This window comes from Aphelocoma coerulescens, chromosome 1A (genome assembly GCF_041296385.1).
Source record: "Aphelocoma coerulescens isolate FSJ_1873_10779 chromosome 1A, UR_Acoe_1.0, whole genome shotgun sequence".
Classification (NCBI taxonomy): domain Eukaryota; kingdom Metazoa; phylum Chordata; class Aves; order Passeriformes; family Corvidae; genus Aphelocoma; species Aphelocoma coerulescens.
Window position 1 is genome coordinate 25,573,952 of NC_091014.1, and position 18,270 is coordinate 25,592,221.

The following is an 18,270-nucleotide window of genomic DNA, read 5'->3' on the forward strand; positions in this document are numbered from 1 at the left end:
AAACAATGAGTCTTTCAAGCTGAAATCCTTGCATTCCTTAAGCTTATAAACTGTTCCATTCTGGAAAAAATGTGTTCAATATACTGGGACATGTCTACTCAACATTTGGAGGTTTTTGTCTACTACTTATGACGCATTTTTTATTTTGTTTTAAGCATTTTTCTCATAAGGTAGCAACAGAAGTAATTTTGCTTCTGGATGCATTTAAGACTAAAAAGGTTTCTTCTGACATTTTATTTAGTTTAGAATAAGAGAAATTGTCATCTTGTTTTGGATTTGAGAATGTATAATGAAAAATTGACACATCAAAAATTCAAAATATAATCCAGAAATTTAACTACATAATTAGATAATTATCTGGTCTATATCAGAGTTCCAGAACTCATTTCTCAGCCCCTACTCCCTGAAAAAAGCATTTAATATTTGACATAAAAGTGTCAGGTTATTAGAATTAGTGGTTGCTTGGGCAAAGTGGCATTGATACAAGAGTTTATGCATAGCTTGACTGGTTTTATCTGTGCAGTATATCATCTTTCATGTGTTGAGGCCATCTTATTCACCTCTTGTCACGTTCATGCTGGAGTGTGAGCTTGGGGCTTGGATTTGGAGGGGCTGCTTTGTATGTATTTAAGTAAAGAATAAAATAAATATTCCTAGAGTTGATCTGGCTAAAATTGAGAGTGCTTATAGTCTGTTTGACAGATATAAGCAAGTTCTTGTACAGCACTTTGATGTTCTTAAACATGGCCACTTCACAATAATACTTGCATAATTTGGCCTGCAGAGTGCAAGTGAACCAACACCAACTTAAAAATTCACTTATCCTTCAAGAAGGGCTTACTGCACTGTGGTTGTTCCATGCATTCATTCTTGCATGAACAGTCAGATTCTGGGTCACTTGGTGTTCTTGCAGAGATGGTCTAGAAATGGGAAAGTAGTTTGGACTGATCTATCAACCTTCCGTCTCTTAGTTCTGCACCATTTACCTCCAAATGCAGAATTACTGTGGTGGTAGAAGGCTTTATCTATAGTGACATTTATCACATTCTTTACTTCCCAACACATATTTTTCAAGATGTGGTGGTGTTAAGTGATCCGTTTGCAGAAAAACAAAATTATATTTTATTTCTAGAGGAACAAAGTGCAACATCTTCCTGATATGCTGGTCAGAAAGCTGCATCCTGATTTGCTGGTTTCAGGAATGAGAAGGTGGAGTCAAAAGCAAAGGCAGTCTTCACAATAGTCCCTACTTTAAACAAGATAGTTTTAATCCTCAAGATGCTATTGTGTAAATCAGCTTGCTTCTTCATGATGAAATGACTGCTGTAATGCTTTGTAAGCCTTAAGAAAATACTAGTTCCTTACAGATAGGGCTCCACAAGGCAAACCTGAGAACTAATGAATTGAGCAAACTTAAGCTCAACACAAGTGAAGCAGATTATTTATAGGAAATCCAGATCTTTCTATCTTAAAGCTGCTAGTGATATTTGCTAAAAAGACTTCAGTAAAATTTATTCAGGTACCCATAGAAACCTGTTAGAAACTCAAAAGTTCTTGACACATGTAGTTAAATTCCCAATTAATCTTGTTGGTATTTTGCATTACTGAAGAACTTACTTGTCTATAAACCTTAACATGGTTTTGAAATGTTTAAAGGCACACTTGTGAGCCCATAGTTACCTGTTACCTGTAATTGGTGGAGAACCTGGAAGACAGTTTTATGCAGTCACAGTGAACATTGGGTGCCAGAACATTGGGTTTCAGAGAAAAGCAAGCATTTCCGTAGGCACCATCTCTTCCCTAGAATTTCGATCTGATGTGGGTTGTCAACTGCTCGTTCAAAATTCTTTCTGACAGGAATCTGGGAGACTGCAAACACTACCATCTTCCAGATTTTTGAGGGTGCAGAAGGTAACTTGAAGTCCTCAGAATATCAATGAGGGTCCCATATAGCCTAACTTTGGAGACTCTAAGATCCTTGCAGTCTCAAGTGCCAGAGTGGTCTACTCCTGTTGAGTTAGGTACTCAGCTGGCACCTTAGGAACAAAGTCAAGAGGTTTTTCACCTGTGTGAAGGAGCATCTTAGGGCTGCTGATACCAGAAGTCCTGCGTTGCACAGCAGCCTGTCAGATATGAGCAAGGAAAAGTATTGAATGTGCCACAGAAGCATTTCCGTTTTAACAAATGAACTATTCTTTAAGTGTTCTGCAAGAAAACTCTCAACCTAGGATTTAAATATGACTTAAAACTCAGTCTGAGATACTTGATGGATAGCACAGCTGCCAGTGTTTTCTGTTCTAGGCATCACTTAGAGAATCTCAGTTACATAATATACATCTTTTGTGTTTTCCTTCAGTTAAAAAAGGTGTCTTCCTGTAAAATTCTCTATGCTGATTTGATAGTTTTCACTCTTTCTTTCTGAGTTAATGCTATATCACCATAATGATGATTCATTATCTTGCTGTCAGAGATGATTCTGAAATAGAAAACCTAACATCCTAACAACACAGGGGTACTGAGGCAAACTACTTTTTTCTTTTTTTTCTTTTTTTTCTTTTTTTTCTTTTTTTTCTTTTTTTTCTTTTTTTTCTTTTTTTTCTTTTTTTTCTTTTTTTTCTTTTTTTTTTTTTAATGAACCCTAAACAGATTTTCTGAGTATCCTGTGCAATTTCGGTTTGGCAGCTCCTCGTCTCTTGCCATTTTGTTCTGCATCATTGAATATTTTCTGTGGTTTTATTTTTTCCTTTGTCACTTACATACATTGTAGCTGGTTGCAATAACTTAAAAATAACTTCTTTTGAATCTTAATATTTAGAAGCTTGTGCAGTAAGTGTTATGATACTGTTATGTCTAGTAAGTTTAAAAGTAAATAATATTTGAAATTACTCTTTAAATTTAGATTGGCATTACAAATCCTGGAGATCAACAGAAACTCCTAGATGCTGTTCACGAGCTACAAGTGGAAGAAAAAGAAATTGAAGATATCTCCGAAATTATGAAGCTGGAAATGAGGTATTAATAGTATATCTAAGGAAATGGAAGTGAAATATTAACTATTTAAGGTGACTGTGTTATTTTCTGTGGCTCAAAGGTAAAATTGTTTCACACCTTCTCCCTTAATGCATAACATTCCTGAGAATATGCGAGTTAGTGGATTATGAGAGCTGGTGGTGGCTGTGTTTTGCATAAAGAAAGTTGGAAGCATAGACAAGGTAGGCTCTGCTAATCTTCCAATCAAATCTGTCTGATTGTAAGATTCCATTAAAAAAAGTGCAGGAGGGAGAGATGCATATAACTTCTGCACAGGCCTTTAATTTTCAACTCCTAATACAATATCTTGTACATGTGTATCTTAAATCATAAATGCTTCTTCTCTTTAGATTCCAGATTTTTTCATTGTTTTTCTCTTCCACTAGAAGCAGTTTTTACTGGCTTCTGAAATATCTCTTTTTTTTTTTTTCTCTTACCAATTAAGCAGTTTAGAAGTTCTTTTCCTTATCATAGATTGTATGTATCAGTAGGTTTATAAGGAAACTTTTTAAAGAAAGTGTTACTCCTTCAGACTTCCATTCCAACTTGATATTTTTTCCCATTATAGTATTTAAGCATCAGGTCTGCAACACCTCTCATACTTTTAGTATAGTCTTGTGCAGTACCATGGAAGCCAGGCCTGAGCTGAGAGGTACGTTCCTCAGCTATTAAACTTAATAAGTTGCCTAAGCACTGCTAGAGCACTCCACATCCGGCACAAAATGAAAAAGGAAGGATACAGTAATTACAAAGGAGCCTTAAGATTTCTGAAACCTCTTGTTCTTTATGTGTAAGTACTTTTTTTTTTTCTGGAAGGCACACCTAGACTTCAGTTTAAATTCTATGGTCATATCTTTCCTCTTCTTAGTTCCCAAACTTTTAGAAGAATAGCTACTAATAATGGATTAGATAGTAAGGGTTCAGCGCCTCTTTGAAGTGTGTATATTCCCCTCTTGACTAGTGATCTGACATCTGTGCTGCTACTGTCATAGATACTGCTTCCCTCTCCAAAATAGTGGGGAGAACTGTCTGTATTATTTGAATGCTGTAAGGCTAGAGTCCCTGTTAGTTATGTTGTTCATTGGCCCAAAGAATATGCTTGGGTTCAAATTCAATCTGTACATGTCTCCATGCCTTGAAGGCAACTGAATTGCACTGACACTCTGCGTTAGCAGTTATGTCATAATGTGATCCTGCCATAGTGTTGTCTTTAGAGTCCCAGTTCCATGAGACTGTCTGGTATGTATTCCACTCCCAACCAATTATTCATACACTGATTGCTCCCAGTGCTGGTGCTGTGCTGGTATCTTTATCCATAACTGTGTTTATGAAAAAGAGACTTAGTGGCCCGCTTGAGTTATGTTTTTGCAGCACAGTGCCAAGTTTGAGCTGTAGGACATGGGAAGATGTGCAAGGCATTTGAGGAGGCTCTTGAAAGACTGAGATGGGCTGAAGAGCAGGGAGTTTATGTCCTAATGGAAGACTTTGATGTTGCTTTTGGTCTGTGAGGAGATAAAGAATTGGCTGGATAGTCACTCTGGGCAAGAGTTGTGGGCAACGGCTCAATGTCCAAATGAAGACTAGTAACAAGTGACACCCCTCAGGGGTTGGTGTCGGGACTGGCGCTGTTTAATATCTTTGCTGGTGACGTGGAGACTGGGATTGAGTACACCCTCAGTATGTGTGCCAATGACACTGAGTTGTGTGGTGTGCTGGAGGGAAGGGATACTGCTAATTTTCTCTGTTTCTGAATTTCAAGTTCTTTTATTCAGAGTTTGGATTAAAACACAGGAGACACCAGGCTTTTCTTCTAATTGTTGTTTATTATTTTCTTATCTATAGCACAGCTGTATGATATGTGCCTCTTAGTTGGCAGGGTGGAAAATGGCCCAGAGTTCTAACTTCCAAGGCTTTTTAAGGTCCAAATTAACCAATTATGAAATACCAAATAATATGTTTTTACTTATAATCCAATAACTATCTATTCATGGTCTGCAGTGCGAGTTTTTTGAACCAATACCAGAACACTCAGATTTGTGAAGAAGGAGGAGAAAAGATGAAGAACAAATCCACACCCAAAAGCCTCCATATTGTAACCTATTATTACCTATATCCCCTAAACCTAATTTTCTACATCTCTACATATTCCACCCAGTGATATAAGTTTTAATTACACAGCAACAACCTCAGTGTTATCACACAACTTAGGAAGCTTTTCCCAGGATTTTGGATTGAATACAGTGTACTTCTGAGGATCACTGCCTCTCAGCACTGGCAGGCTGAAATTCTCAGAACCCAGGGTTCCAGCAGGATAACGTTCAGACAGACCTTGACAGGCTTGAGTGGTGGACGCATGAAATTCCGCAAGGCCAAGTGCAATGTCCTGGGTCAGGACAATCCCAAGTACAGGCTGAGCAGAGAATCGACTGAGAGCAGCCCTGAGGAGAAGGACTTGGGGGTGTTGGTTGACAAGAATAATAGAAACACAGAATATCCTAAATTGGAAGGGACCCACAAGGATTATCAAATTCAACTCCTGGAAGAAGCTCAACATGACCCAGCAAATGTGCACTTGCAGCTCAGAAGGCCAATCGTATCCTGGGCTGCATCCCAAGAGGAGTGGCCAGCAGGTCAAGAGGGGATTCTCCCTGTCTACTCCACTATTACAGCTGGTGGTGGGGTCAGCGGCTCTGACCCAGGAAGAGGTGACTGGTCCGGAGAGATGGTCCCGAAAGGAATCGCCTTCCCGAGGCCCAGTGTCTTCCCTCAGCTGCTGGCAGGAGGGCCCTTGCAGAGGCTATCAGCTCTTTAGTGATTATCAGCTCATGATTCCAGCTCAGCTCTGCAGGGCAGCCTCCAGGCCAAGCCAGACCAAAGAGAGACGAGAAGGCCCGTGTGGCTGGTTCCACACAGAGGTAGCTTTATTGTTGGTTCCCTCCGGCGAAGGGGAAAGCCAGGGACGAGCTCTCCCCCCCACAGAGCCAGGGGGCTTCCTTTTATAGGGATACAGGGGATCAGTAGGGGACCAATGGGTTACAGAGGGTCTGGGACAGACCAATGGGTTACAGAAAGATCTGCATAGTGTCTCTCAAAGGATTGTGGGTCCACTTTTCCTCACCATGACCCAAGAAGTGGCTGCCTTTTCAGGGAGTCCTGCTGGGCGATTGCGAAATCTCTTGTCTCAGCAGAGATCCCTCCAGGGCAAGGGCTGGGCATATCCCACACTCCACTCTCATTACACTCTACTGTAACTACTGCAGCCAGCTCCAAGACTCCCAGCATAAGAAGGATGTCAACCTGGAAGGGAGTTCAGAGGAGGGCCACAAAGATGACCAAGAAGGCTGGAGCACTGGTCTTATGAAGGAAGACAGGCTGAGACACTTGCGGGTGTTCAGCCTGGAGGAGAGAGGACCATGGGGAGACCTTAGAGAGACCTAAAAGAGCCTACCAGGGAGACAAAGAAAGACTTTTTACAAGGGCATGTAGTGACAGGACAAGGGAGAATGCTTCAAACTGATGGAGAGCAGGTTTAGATATGATGTAAGGAAGAAATTTTCTACTGTGAAGGTGGTGAGATATTAGAGTAAGTTGCCTAGAAAAGCTGTGGATGTCCCATTCTTAGGGGAGTTCAAGGCCAGGTTGTATGGAACTTTCAGCAACCTGGTCTAGTGAAAGGTGTCCCTACCCATGGCAAAGGGGTTGTAACTAAATTGTCTGTAAGGTCCCTTCCAACTCAAACTATTCTATGATTCTGTAATTCTCCCATCAAAACAAGTGTGTACTTTCAGAAGAGAATCCTGCAAACTTGGACACGTCCTGCAATACTGAAGAACTGAAGTTCCAGCATGAAGGAGGGTATAAACCAGTATGATACAGATACACCCTAAGTACTTTAACAGCATCTGAGCCATTTGTATTAAAATAGAGACTTTGCTGCTGAGCCAGGGTGGTAGGCCAGAAATCTGTTAGGTGCCTTTAGAAATGGATGTTGACTCTTCAGTGAGCTATAATTAGCTACAGGTTAAGGGGACTTTGCCCAGTTTAAGCTTTATGCATTTTTATGTTAAAATGTGTGCTTTTTTCAGATTGTTCCACAGTAGTGTTTGGTACATACATTCAAGCAGAGCAGCTTAAATTTGAACAGAGGGAGTAAGTGGAGAAATATAAAACATCATCCATCACCGTGTGTGGCCAAATACAATAAAATACCCACATGGTATCTGGTGCAGTCTCACACACCAGTCACATATCTTATTCCTAGTATAGTGTGGGTTTAATCATATGTAGTTCTCAAAACCAGAAAATAATTGATTGATTTAAGACTGAAGTACACAAAATATGACAGCACTTCAGTTATGGCAAGCACTGCATAGTTTCCTAGAAAATTGCCTGACATGTATTCTAGGAATCTGACCTTGAGACTAAAATCTTAGGCTATGTTTACATGCTTTTATATAAAGATTTTACTTTCCACTTGTTCAAAGTCATTCTGTGAGAAGGAGAATCAGTCATTAAGTCATAGAAAAACTAACATAGTAGAAAATCTTGAACTGATTGATTATAAACTTACGGAGTGTCTAGCACTATTTAGCCACTGATGTTTTGACAGCCATTAATTCTTTTTAAAAGTGATCCTTTTTTGAAAATGTTATTTCCATTTCTAAATACAAAAGCATGTCGTTGCAACAGGTATAAAATTCCATGAAAATAGGGAGTTTTTTAAGAACTATGGTGTAGTGAAGTAGTATGATAGATTAAATGTTTTTTCCCCTCCCTGATTCAAGCCCATGACATTCTTTATATTTGCCGAGTGTCCTTCCAGAATTCCAAAGTATAATTTCCTTTGTGATGAAACACAAAAGATGCCATAACTGATCCCAGCCAGCTAAAAAGTTATCTTTCCAAGTAGAAGAAAATATTTGCGATTATGGCTTGACTACAGTAATGTGGGAGGAACTTTCAGACTATCTCCAGATGTTTAGTGTTTGTGTTCTTTACCGAAATACTCAGTCCAATTACATTGTTCTGAAACAACCAATAGTTTATTTTATAAAAACAAACTAATAAGCTTTTGTACTTCTGCATCTTCATGAAAAGCATGTGCAGTATTGGTTTTAAACCTCCAGCATTCCTATTAATGCTTCTGTATATTCTGTTTTAAGTGTTAAAGTCTTAACAGTTCAGCACTATTGCAAATCACACATGTTCTGAGCAGTGGCAGAAATTTTACTCACTAATGATCCTCTGCCCAAAGTTGAAGGAAAGTGCTCTATGGCCTAAATTCCATCTCCATTTAGATACTTGCACTGCATTGGCATGTCGCTTAGTTTAGCTGTTTGACAAATTTTGTGGATACCTCTTTGCCCTCAGGAGCAAGAAGCAAGTGGTGTATGTTGCATTTAGGTTTAATAGCAGATTGCCTAGGGAATGGAGGAATGTTAAGAGTCTGAATTAGTTTATTCAGATCCTATGGATCTGCAGAACAGGAAGATCTGCAGTAGGAACTTGTAATTGTCTCTTGGCCCTGCCTATTACTCACCCATATAGCTTAAGAGTTATCAGAAGCTTTCCTACTGGAGATACAGACACTTCTCAGGAGGTTCACAGTTTGAGAGCTCACTCAGTAAAAGCAATTGGATCCTCTTCTTCCTTGCCTTCTTTCCATCTTCCTGGTGAATGGCAACAAATTTCTGGCCAGCACCATGACTTATGACTAAAATTCTCTGACATTTCTGGTAAAGTTGAGTCAGTGTCATGTGGAAGCTCTAGAAACTTAAAGTTGAAAATAAGCTGTTAAATTTTTCTATACCTTTCTCCACTTTTTGGAGACACGGAGCAAACTAATTTTGAGAGTTATCTTCCTGCTTGTATTTGAACACCAAGTAAAAATTTTCTTCAAAAAGATAACATTGGATATTTAAGGCTCTGAGGTATATGTTTCCAGATCACAGAATCACCAGGTTGGCAGAGACCTCTAAGATCGAGTCCAACCCATGCCCTAACACCTCAACTAAACCACGGCACCGAGTGGCAGATCCAAGGGCCAAGCCAGTATTACTGAATTCTTACTTTCTTCCACTCTACTTTAAATGACCCTAAACCTAGTTATTTCAGTCCTAGCTCCAAAGTACAAACCAGACTTTTTCCCTCGCATCTACCTCAAAAATGTAAGCTGCAGGTCAAAAATATTGTCCTTCCAAAATAATGTGGGGGAGGGAGAGGATGGGATGGGACAAACAAGGTGGGGAAAAAACCGAACTTGCTAAGGTGTTAAATGTCTTTAACTATTTGCTGTTAAAATGATACTGGCCTTTTTTCTGTGTTATGAAACTGCATGTTTAACTCACTAGCCAGTGTTGGAAATCCATAGGTAATAGTTGGCTTGCAAAAAGTTACAGCATTTGACAAATAACAAAATATCATTTTATTTTTCTAGTGAAGATGAATTCCTCAAGTTTCTTCAGAAGTTGAATAAAGAGTGTAGTAAGCTGATCATTCCTGTGCAGACCATGAATAACCATTTCCTCAAAAATTCTCACAAGGTATTCAACCAAACAAAAGATTGATTTAGAGTGTATTATTCCACCTTGTAAAATGAAAACTATGAATACTATGAAAATATGAAAACTGTGAATACCAACCATCTTGGTTATTATATAGTTATATAAAGCTGTCCAATGCTTTTTCTCTAAAGGACACTTCTTAAAAATAATTTATTTCAAAGAGTTAAGCCACACAACTAAAGGAGATAGATTTGTTTCTTCATGTTTCTACTGATAGGAGAGTTGAGGTGACAAAAGTTTCCGACAAAGGCTGCTAGGAAGTAGTAGCTTGTTGTGCATAAATCATACAATTAAAACCCAGCATAAATGCAGTTATAAACATTTTCTGGCACTGTCTTTTGTGATACATTAACTGTATAATATTAAATTACAATCTACAATTATGTAATTATGGCAAATAACTATTTATTAACAGATGGTACTGCAGTGGGCACCAACTGAATGTTATATTGAAGTCTGCAAAGACTTGATTTGCAGGGTTAACAAGTTGGGAGAAGAAGTTGGCAAACTGAAGGACCTGGTGGTGGAGGTGGGTGTGTGTGAGTGAGGCTGTTAAATACTGTGTACAAGTTCCTGATGGAACCGCAGATGTGGCATCCATCAGGGAAATGTTTCATACCTTGGTCTGCCAATGGCTGTTCAGCTTTAGCTTGGGCATTGCATCGCTCTCTCCCCCTTCCACCTTTTCACGGACAGAATGAGAAATAATCTCTAATATTCCACTGCAGTGTGGAAAATCTCCAAAAGAAAGCACAATCTACCTGTGGAGAATCTCCAAAGGAAAGCACAATCTGCCTTTTTCTTTCTACTGCACGAAAGAATTAATTGGAATTTATCCCTGGGCTCTTGGACAACCACTGTGGCATAGATGCCACTGAATACTTACACTCTTACTTTTTAATTAAGGAACCTTTTGTTTGGAATTATTGACTCACAAGGAAGATACTAAGGTTTTATGGATTGAATGGGAGGCATCCCAGATAACTGCAGAGTGACAAAAGAAGAGGGTGGGAGAGGTCAAGGCTAGATGTTAGCACCACATCAGTCATTCTCAAACCAACACAGTGACACTCCCTTGTCAGATGGGGTCATTTTAAGTAATAGGCTGGTAAAATGAACGGCCACTGGGGTAGGGTAAATGGAGCATCAGTGTCAGAAAGGAATCTGTTACTGAATGAAGCCATGTGGAACTCAGACCTTGAGTATAATGCTACTAATTCAATTTCCTGTAGTTTAAGTAAATTTAATGTAGTATAACAGCCTTCTCCCAATAAATCACTTAACAGCAAATATATTAAGAGGTAGAAACCGTGGCAAAGAACTTACTAGCTATTTATTCCTTTTTTTGCATATGCAATCATCAGTTGTGTATATATTTGCCTCCTATATATGCAGGCCAGTTATAACGGCTGGGAGGGTTCCAAGTTTGGTGCCACTTGGCTTTATCTGTACGTAAGGTTTAATAACTGTCAAGATGAAGCATGGTGTCTTTGTATCCTGTGTGAAACCGCCTTCTAATTACTTCAAAAATGCAATTCCTTTTTTAAATCCTGTTATGTTTTATGAATTTCACTTAGGAGTGCTTTAATACAAGGCATTTTTGTGCTACTTAATTTATGATGGAGCACTTTTGAATGTAGAGCACCCAAGCATTTAGTTTGAACGTGTGAATCTAAGTGAAACAGTTAAAACCTCTTACATAAAATGTTTGTATAAATTCCCTTGAAGTCTTCAGTACTGTTTGCTAAGCTTAATCATTACAAGACTTTGCCAGCAGTACATGTCTGTAGCCTATAATTTTTGAAAGTGCAGTTAAGTGAGATGGCCTTCCAAGCATTGTGAACTAAGGTAGAAAATAAGAACCTAACCCTGCTGTCCTTTATGACAAGGCTCCACTCAGGTTCAACATGTATTTGAGCAGGCACTTGTCAGGTACTTTCCACTCTTCCTTTAATTTCAAGAAAGTCTAATCTGTTACGTATTTAACTTCCTTTACAAATAAACAGTTGTTTTAGTAATTAAATGGCAGAAGTTCTAGTTAAAACGTTTGACAGTTGGAGTTCAATTGTTTTGTTATTAGATTTTTGTATCATCTAATAATAGCAGTATTTTACTGCTGAGTAATTAAGTTTGTAAATGAACAGTTTGTTTTTCTAATATGTTACAGAATGATTGAACATCAGATAAGATGAAGGTTTACACACATTTATTTCAAATTAAGTAGAACAGAGACAGAAAGAAGTAGTATCAATCCTAGATGCATGCAGATTCTTAGGCCTGGGTACTTTATAATCTACATAAGAAGCTTTCACGCTAACTTTTTTTTGTACTTTTTACATGGATTTAACATCTGCCTCAGTATGAAGAGAAGAATGAACCTAACCGAGTGAAGCCTCCAGAAAAAGCAGCCACCTTGGGAAAAAGATTAGTAAAAATGGGAATGGTAACACTGCTTGGATTTGGTTTTTTCTTATTTACAATTAAATTAGTAGCAAAGAGAAGCCAAAAATAATTTTAGTACTGTTTCTCATCATATCTGTAGTATTTGTATCTAGTATGTACTTGGATCTAAAAATAAAGTTATTAAAAATGAAAGCTGTTACTTAAGAGTATCTTAGGGTTTTATTTTGAAGTTCATTGTTGGTATAGAATGCAGGTCTAAAATCTTGTCAATGCTGCTTTTCTTTTTTTTAGCATAAAGCTGTGATTATTGCTTACTAATTACTGGTTTCAGTTTTTACCTTAACTGTTCAGAGGTGAACATAAGCAAATTCTGAGTATATATCACATGTTTGTATTTAAAATTATAATGCAGATGTGTTTTGGCGGTTGGGATGGTTTAAAATATTTTAAGTATCATGTTCAGTTTTAACTTGATAAAGATCTTTTCTCTTGCAGAGAGATACAGGTGGAGTTTTTTTCTTTTCACAATCAAGAGAACTGTGGAAATCTTGTTACATATTGCCTAAAAAGTCATTTCCCACTGAACTATGATACTTAAATTATGCCTGAAATCTGCTTCCTTAGGGATACTCAACCTCTATTAAGAGTTTCATCACATCTATTAAAAGGATTATAGTAGTCCTTTGCTATAAGAATGCAGACAACTTAGAAGGCATAGCAGCTTGTTTTTTCTTGGTCTGGTCTTTCACTACAAATTTTTTCTTAATATTTTCTCCACTTAAAAAGGTGTTTGTAATCCCACAGTGAAACATTTACAACTGGTTTTGATCTGCTTACCAAACCAGCTATGTTAGGAAAAAAGGGAGTTGGTGTAAGTGAATTCAAACTAGTTATGTTTTTGCAGGTTTCAGTAAACATCTGTAAAAATGCTGAATATTTTGGAAGGGACATTTTTCTTTCAAAATGAAACAAAAGGAGTCTAAAAACAACATAAACCTGAATGGGTGTGTTAAACTTTTGGTCTGTGAGTTTTCAGAAATGTTGTGTGGAGTCTTAACCTTGATATTCCCTCTAAAGACTAGTAAGGAGAAGATGAAAACTTGAGTGCTATTCCAATCACTGTTACCGCTGTTTTCTGCTTTTTTGCATTGAGTTAGTGTGTTTCCTTGTTACTGCAACTGTTTTACCTCCTTTCGTCCTTCAATGCCAGGAACATCCTACAGAGTGATGAGGCCAGAGGCAAAAACAACATAAGTTGGGGGATTTTTTTCTGTTTTTTTTTTTTTGCTCCCAAGCTGGTGTCAGAGGGGCTAAGCTGTATTCACCACCACCATCTACCAGAAGTGGAAGTGAACATTCTATCAGCATGAACAAAGTATAGAAAAGAAAATATTTTAAAAATGGTTCTCTATTTCTTCATATTGCCTTAGAATTAATCCTAAACTAACAGGGTGCATATTGTGAAAGGAAGAACCTTTTATATCCATACCACTCCTCCTCTAATCAGCTTGAAATACAGTTCGGTTCAATTGCAGTTGCTCAGTGATGGGATGACTCACGGGTAATACTAGAACTTTGACACCCAGCATCTTTTGGGAGTTTCTGTTGGGTGAAGATGTTTGGGGTTTTTGGGATTGGTAGTGGAGGGGGAAGTGGTCAGGCCTGTTGTTCAAACTGTGTTTCCTACATGTACTCTCGCATTAGTTAAGTGGAATTATTTCAACGACTAGGAAGTGGTTAAAAAGGTTCTGCTTCTTAGCCCTTACTTCTTCACTTAAGTGACAATTTGCATTAACAAAGCCACTTCAAAGGACACTGAATATAACTTCCATTTCAAGAGATGCGTTTTCTGCCACTAGTAGATCTTGACATTTGAGACAATAGAAGTTTAAACTTTTTTTCCATGAATTTGAAGAAGAGATCTGATCAGATGGAGGCCTTTAAGCTTAACTTGGAGCTCTTGCAGTTGAACAGAAAATCTGCTCCAGAAAAGTTTTATCGGTATTTAACTAAATTATTATGCCTTTGGTGTAAAGTACTTAGGAGGGAAAAAGTAATGCATGATAGTTGTTGGTAATTTTTTTTTCCAGTGTGAAAGTTACAGTAAAGTGATTTTGCAGAAGTGAGTCAAAGGTCTGAACTTCAGGAGATGACCTCTAAAATAAGTTTGGAAGAAGCTTGGTCGTTTTAAATTATCTTATGGATCACCTGTTTCTGATGCTTATAGTCACAATTGCAAGCACACATGTAAACTTCATTTGGGTTAAACATAAGCTTTGTGCCAGCAGCATCCTTGGCATCCTGCACTGTTCAAATATAGTGTTCAAAATTCCATAAACCACTCACAAGAAGCAAGGGAATTGGAGTAACCACTTCAGGCTGTTTTCATTAATTGATCGATCAGAAACTGCGCTGCATGAAGAGGACATGTTAAGAGCCAAATGAACAAAGAATATTTTAACGTACCATATCATGAAAAAAAAAAAAATTGCATTTACCTTCTTGGATTCCAAACTCAGGCTTAAACAATGCATTCAAGAACCTTTATTCACTTTAATGTTGTTGCAGTGCCTCTTTCAAATTCTCTGACAAGGTGTCACAATATGGTAGTGATAGGGCAGGAAGCAAAGAAAAAGTTTCCTTCAACATCTGGCCCCTGAGCTACGCTGTCAGAATTCTTACCCCCACCAGCACCTCCTAAGGGAGCCTTCATATGAAAACATCCCTGCTGTGAGGCCTCCTTCTGCAAGTTGTCAAATTGCAGTCATTATCCTAGAAGAGTAAGAATACAATGATTTGCACATCTATGAGGGGATTGGAGGAGAATGCTAAAGAGCTTTGCATGTATTAAGCAGGTAAGCTGCGAAGCCCTGCTGCTGTTGTTCTCCTACAGTAGTGCAAATTGAGATGCTGAGGATTGAGTGAATTGGACCTCGGGCCAAATCCTTCGGGATACCTAGTTGCTTAAAGATGCAGTGAGGTTCCTACTTGCAATGTTATTGGATACCTAACTTGCCTTCATAGGGATGACTATTCATAAAATGGCCTTTTCTGAATCTTTAGGCTGTTATGTAAAATTAGGGCCTTGGGTGATCCTGTGGAGATCTGAAAGAACTGCAAGTTTGGTTTTTTTAATTTTCCCATCTAAGATACACTGTGGCTTGTGTGTCCTGTGTCTCTCTTCTGTGCCTTGGGATTTGCTCTGCTCTTTAAATTTGACTTGTGCAGTACCTGACCTGTCATAAGGCATTGCCCTTATTTATTCTTGTTAGCCAATTACAAGTAATAAAGAGTAGTTTGGGGTATGTGTATTCTTAAATTGAGAAAGAGTGAGCTTTCTATTATAGTCTCCATTGACTTCAGTATGTGTTTGGTTTATCTTCTTTTATTTCATCCAAGTGCCTTGTTGAGGACAAGATTTAAAATGTGCAATTTATTCTTCTTTCTTATGTTGTCTTTGAACCCCTTCAGGTGTTCCCCAAAGCTATCACTTCCTCATAAGGGTGAGTAGGTGTTGCATCTGCCTTCTCTGTTTCACCAGTTCTGCAAAAGCTACAGGTCGTCTTTCCCAAATAAAACTTTTGTGTTACTAGTGAAGTACTACAAATATTGCTTTGGCTCTTTATGTACAGAGACTTCAGTTCTGATACCTGTTAGTAGGTAGCAAGGCTACAAAGTCTTGAAGGTCTAACAGGTATCAGAACTGCACATTTCTGCTTTTAAAGACATGTATTGTCATTTCTTTGTTCTGGAGGCAGGGGGAAGTGTATATTTGAAAATTTACATTTCCCTATTCCAGAAATAGGCATTTCCAGGTAATGGGGCTATACTGAGAAACAAGTGAGATGCAACATGGGCTATTACTGACATGAGTTGATTATGTGATGGATATTCTCAACAGTTTTTAATAGCTGATAAATTCTAGTTTTTATCCTGATCCAAATGGTGTAGCTTCATATAATATAGAGCCATAGTCCCTGGAAGTGGGACTTACAGAGATATCTCTGGGGAAGGATTTTCAGGTTTTTTAAGATGTACTACTGGCTGTAGTGTATATGGGAAGATGTGTTCTACTTAAGAGTTTGGTGGGGTTTTTCTTTAAAAAAATTTCCAAATGTGCCTTCTATGTCTTCAGCTTTTCTGAAAACAGTCTTTATTTGAATGTAGAAATACAGGTTTAACTACATTATTTTCATTAGTGTATTGAAAAACCTCAGCTCGATTTCAGAAGGTATGCAGAAAATGGGGCTTTCAGTGCTCTGGCTACTCTGCTGTCATCTGTATTGCACATGGCATGATTTCTTAACTGTATGAGAAACTGTGCACATAATACTTGTGGAAGACACCTACAGATTTCTAGATTCAGTCTGTTCTTGCAGCAAGGGAGGCCAGCAGCCTCTTTAGGGCTGCATCAGGAACTAGCACTCCCTCTCATGAGAGACAGTCCTCCATGAACTTCTTCAACGTGAGTCCTTTCCACAGGCTGCAGTTCTTCACTAACTGCTCCAATGTGGGCCCCCCGCCATGGGGTGCAGTCCTTCAGGAACAGACTGCTCCATTGTGGGTCGCCTCTAGGGCACAAGTCCTGCTAGGACCCTACTCTAGCATGGGTGTCCCACAGGATCACAGCCTCCTTCAACCCAGCATGAGGTTCTCCACGGACTGCAGGTGGATCTCTGCTCCACCATGGATCTCTGTCAGCTGCAGGGGGACAGGGTGACTCACCATGGTCTGCTTGGGAATCTCTGCCCCAACAGCTGGGGCGCTGTCTCCCCCTTGTTCTTCACTGGCTTGGGTGTCTCCACAGCTGTTCCTCTCACATTGTCTTAACACTGTCTTTGGTACAATTGCTGTTGCAGAGTGGTTTTTTCACATTATCAAACAGTGGTCCCATAGGTGCAACTACCATCACTGATAGGCTTGACCTTGGCCAGTGGCAGGTTTGTCTTGGAGCTGGCTGACATTGGCTCTGTCAGACATGTGGGAAGCTTCTGGCACCTTCTCACAGAAACCACCCCTGTAGCCCCCCTCCTACCTAAACCTGGCCATGCAAACCCAGTGTGGTCCCCCAGGTTCCTTTCCAAACTTGCCTGTTTTGCCATTCTCTATAATGAGTGTGGTTGTTAGTAGAAGTAATGGACCCAAGGTGAACTTCTGTGGAGGGCTTGGAGAAAGAATCTGAATAGCAAAAAAGCTGGAATGCAGATGTGGTAAATGACTTATGGAGAAGAAAAGAGCATCATGGATAAGCCACTCATGCAGTAGCCACAGGTAAAGGAGCTCCTGTTAATACAGAAGGGTATAAGAAATTCTAAGTCAGCTTTCTACTGCAAGCCTGAGAAAGCTGGTAGCAGGGAGGATTGTAGCCTCCGTTCGTATGGGTCTAAAATACTGCTGGAATTTGCTGTCCTCTCACTGGTGTTTCTCTGCCCTTCTAATTGATCCGAAGTGTATTGTAAATGTGAGAAATAAGTTGACCAGAAGCTAAAAATTGGAGTGTGTTTTTACGCACTGATTACATCTTATCAAATAGATGCTGAATGCTCATCTGTTGCTTTTAAGACCTGCTGGAGTTAGTAAGAGGAACTGTAGATGCCTCTGGGCCAGTACTACTGTTGGAGAAGCATTCATGTGCCTCAAGCTTCAATTACTCCTACTCGGTAGTCTGCAGTTGAAAGGTTTTGACATTGCAGTGTTAGGTGGGTGTTGGGTGTTGATTTCTGGGGGTTGTTTGGGGTATTGCTTTCAAGTTAAGTTGGTAAGTGGCTGAATGTTACCACCTCAAAGCTTCACATAATTCTACCTATTGCATTTTCTTTCTGAAACGGTTTATGCTTACATCTAGTTCTATGTGATCTTGAGAAGTTGTACCGAGAAACAGGAGAATGTCTGTAATATGCTGCCTGAAGAACAGCACTTAAAGGGTGCTTCCTAGCTTGCTCTTCCAGGATTTTCACCTGGAGTTGACAACTGCAGACTTCTTTTAGTAACAAGAGCTGTGCAGTCCCTAACTCACTTAGCACCCTTGGGCATTTGTCTTTTTTTCAGCCAACGAGTGCTGTCTCGGAAGCGGGGCATGTCCAGCTTGATAAAGAGGGTTCGTTGTTTGGAATATTTGTTACCCTGTAACATCTCGGCTTTGCAGAGATGACATGAAGTGAAAAAGTTGCCAAATCCCTTATTCTTGAGTTGGCGTCCAGTCCCGGTCGCATCGCCCCTGTCTCGGGCGGGGGCCGCCAGTCCCGTCTCAGGCCGGGGAGGGGCGCGGCGGCAG

At 39.3% G+C, this 18,270-nt stretch overlaps 1 protein-coding gene across 2 annotated transcripts in view; it reads left to right on the top strand.

Annotated features, from left to right (window-relative positions):
- Window positions 1-12,912, top strand: part of ASZ1 (ankyrin repeat, SAM and basic leucine zipper domain containing 1) — a 39,144-nt gene extending 26,232 nt beyond the window's left edge. The window contains exons 10-13 of one of the 2 annotated variants that reach the window (XM_069003877.1): window positions 2,900-3,012; window positions 9,467-9,572; window positions 10,009-10,122; window positions 11,953-12,912. In XM_069003877.1, coding sequence (XP_068859978.1) covers window positions 2,900-3,012; window positions 9,467-9,572; window positions 10,009-10,122; window positions 11,953-12,105 — 486 coding nt within the window. In that variant the 3' untranslated portion in view covers window positions 12,106-12,912. The remainder of the gene's footprint in view (window positions 1-2,899; window positions 3,013-9,466; window positions 9,573-10,008; window positions 10,123-11,952) is intronic. The other variant, XM_069003875.1, reaches the window with a different exon arrangement.
- The last annotated feature ends 5,358 nt before the right edge of the window (window positions 12,913-18,270 follow it).